Here is a 2,533-nt window from a genome sequence, read left to right as displayed (position 1 = left end):
TCGAACATAATATCTCTTGATTCCGTCTGAATTGATGGGTTTTGTGCTGATTCTTCCATCCATTTCTGCCAAGATTAGAGCTCCACTTGATAATGCTCGGTGAACCACGTACTAACCTTTCCAGTTTGGTGCAAACTTTCCTCTGGCTTCCTCTTGGTGGGGAAATATTTTCTTCAAGACCAACTACCCCAGTTCGAACTGGCGAGGCTTCACTCTCTTATTAAATGCACTGGCCATCCTGTTCTGATATAGTTGACCATGGCATACCACATCTATTCTCTTCTCGTCGATGAGCATGAGTTACTCCTGTCTGACCCATATCTACTCTACATCGTCCAACTTGGCCTCTTGAATGACCCTTAAAGATTGTATCTCAAGTTCTGCAGGTATCACAGCTTCAGTGCCATATACCAACATGTACGGCATTACCCCGGCGGATGTTCTCATGGTTGTCTGATAACCCAGTAAGGCAAAAATAGTTTCTCATGCTATTGCCTATGATTGTCCACTATCTTTCATAGACTCCTCTGGATATTCTTGTTGGCTGCCTCGACTGCCCCATTCATTTGTAGTCGGTAGGCTGCGGAATTGCGGTGGACAATTCTTAACTTCTCGCAGATTTCTCTCATGAGGTCGCTGTTGAGGTTAGCAAAATTGTCAGTGATGATTGACTACGGTATTCCAAATCTGCAGACGAGGTTGTTCCTGACGAAATCTGCCACTACCTTCTTTGTGACGACCTTTTAGGTAGATGCTTCGACCTATTTAGTGAAAAAGTCGATAGCTACTAATATGAAGCGATGCCTATTTGATCCAGCGGCCTTTATAGGTCCAATAACGTCCATGCCCCAAGCGGCGAACGACCAAGGTAAACCCATCACGTTTAACCCATTTGGCAGAACCCGGATGAAATCCCCGTGAACCTGGCACTGGTGACACCTCTATACATAGCGGATACTATCGCTTTCCATTATTATCCAAAAGTATCCATCTCTCAAGATCTTCTTGGCTAATGTGATCCCCGTTCATGTGGGGTCCGCATGTTCCTGCATGTATTACTTCCAATAACCTGGTTGCCTCGGCAGCATCTACACATCTCAACAAACCTAAATCCGATGTCCTTTTGTATAGGACTTCCCCATTGAGAAAAACGTGGTTCGCCAATCTCCTGAGGGCTCGCTTTTTACCATTAGTAGCATACTCCGAGTATTCTCTGGTTGCGAGGAATCTTCTGATGTCGTGATACCATAGTTTACCATCTGGCTCTTCATCTACATGGAAGCAAAAGGCATGTTAATCCCTGATCTCTACCTCGATAGGGTTGATGTAGTTCTTGTCTGGATGCTGAATCAAGGATGATAGAGTTGCAAGGGAGTTAGTGAACTCATTCTAAATCCTGGGGACGTGCTCGAACTTAATCTTTGTGAACTTCTTGCATAACTCTTTCACGTAGTGCAGGTACATAAGGATCTTGACATTTTTGGTGGACCATTCCCCTTGGACTTTGTGTATCAATAGTTCAAAATCCCCTATGAACAGGTGTTCTTTGACGTTCATGTCGACTGCCATTTTGATCCCAAGGAAGAACGCTTCGTATTCAGTCATATTATTGGTACAAGGGAACCTTATCTTTGCCAATGCTGCATAGTGCTGTCCAGATTCCGAAATCAGGACTGCCCCAATTCCGACTCCTTTAAAGTTTGCTGCTCTATTGAAAAACATTCTCCATCTAGGGTATGATTCTGCAATATGTTCTCCAGCAAATAATACTTCTTCATCGAGAAAATACATAGTGAGTGTCTCGTAATCCCCATCGATCGGATTCTCTGTGAGACGATAGGCTAAAGCTTGCCCCTTGATAGCCTTTTGAGTTATGAACACAATGTCAAATTCACTATGGAGAATTTTCCATTTAGCTAGCTTTCTGATAGGTATCGGCTTCTGGAAGATGTACTTGAGCTGGCCGAGCAGAGATATCAGATGCACAGTGTATGCTGACATACATTGCCTTAGTTTCTAGGCGATCTAATTCAGAACAAAACAAGTGCATTCTATCAAAGTATATTTGGCCTCACATGGGATGAACTTCTTACTTAAGTAGTAGATGGTCTGCTCCTTTCTCCCGGTCTCATCATGATGTCCCAACACACAGCCGAAGGCGTTATCCAAGACTGACAGATATAGTAATAATGGCTTCCTAGGTTCGGGGGGAACAAGCACTAGTGGATTTAGATATTCCCTGATTCTGTCAAAGGTTTTCTGCCACCCTTCTGTCCATTTTGTGGCCGCATCCTTTTTCAGCAACTTGAAAATATGTTCACCGATTATCGTGGACTGGGCTATGAAGCGAGTGGTGTTATTCAATCTACCCAGGAAACTCATTAAATTTTTCTTACTCTTTGGTGGTGGTAATTCCTGAATGGCCTTGATTTTTGATTGGTCCAGTTCTATCCCCTTCCTGCTTACAATGAAGCCCAACAATTTTCCAGTAGTGACTTCGAATGCACACTTTGCCGGGTTCAACTTCAAACTA

At 43.5% G+C, this 2,533-nt stretch overlaps 1 protein-coding gene across 1 annotated transcript; it reads right to left on the bottom strand.

Annotated features, from left to right (window-relative positions):
• Positions 1–321: 321 nt before the first annotated feature.
• Positions 322–2,001, bottom strand: LOC142169667 (uncharacterized). Its single transcript, XM_075231563.1, has 3 exons — positions 1,405–2,001; positions 1,188–1,271; positions 322–453 (listed from the first exon to the last, which is right to left on the bottom strand). Exons 1-3 carry the CDS (start codon positions 1,999–2,001, stop codon positions 322–324), a joined length of 813 nt encoding a protein of 270 aa, XP_075087664.1.
• Between the last annotated feature and the right edge of the window lie 532 nt (positions 2,002–2,533).

The sequence above is a fragment of the Nicotiana tabacum genome, chromosome 15 (assembly GCF_000715075.1).
Source record: "Nicotiana tabacum cultivar K326 chromosome 15, ASM71507v2, whole genome shotgun sequence".
Lineage (NCBI taxonomy): Eukaryota > Viridiplantae > Streptophyta > Magnoliopsida > Solanales > Solanaceae > Nicotiana > Nicotiana tabacum.
This window is presented reverse-complemented; position numbering and strand designations above follow the sequence as displayed.

Coding starts and splice junctions, on each gene's coding strand:
- LOC142169667 (XM_075231563.1), bottom strand. CDS start 2,001: ATGTCAGCATACACTGTGCATCTGATATCTCTGCTCGGCCAGCTCAAG. Junction 1,272..1,404: donor CAAAGATTAAGTTCGAGCAC/GTCCCCAGGATT, acceptor GCTTCCATGTAG/ATGAAGAGCCAGATGGTAAA. Junction 454..1,187: donor CTCGGAGTATGCTACTAATG/GTAAAAAGCGAG, acceptor CTGGGTTATCAG/ACAACCATGAGAACATCCGC.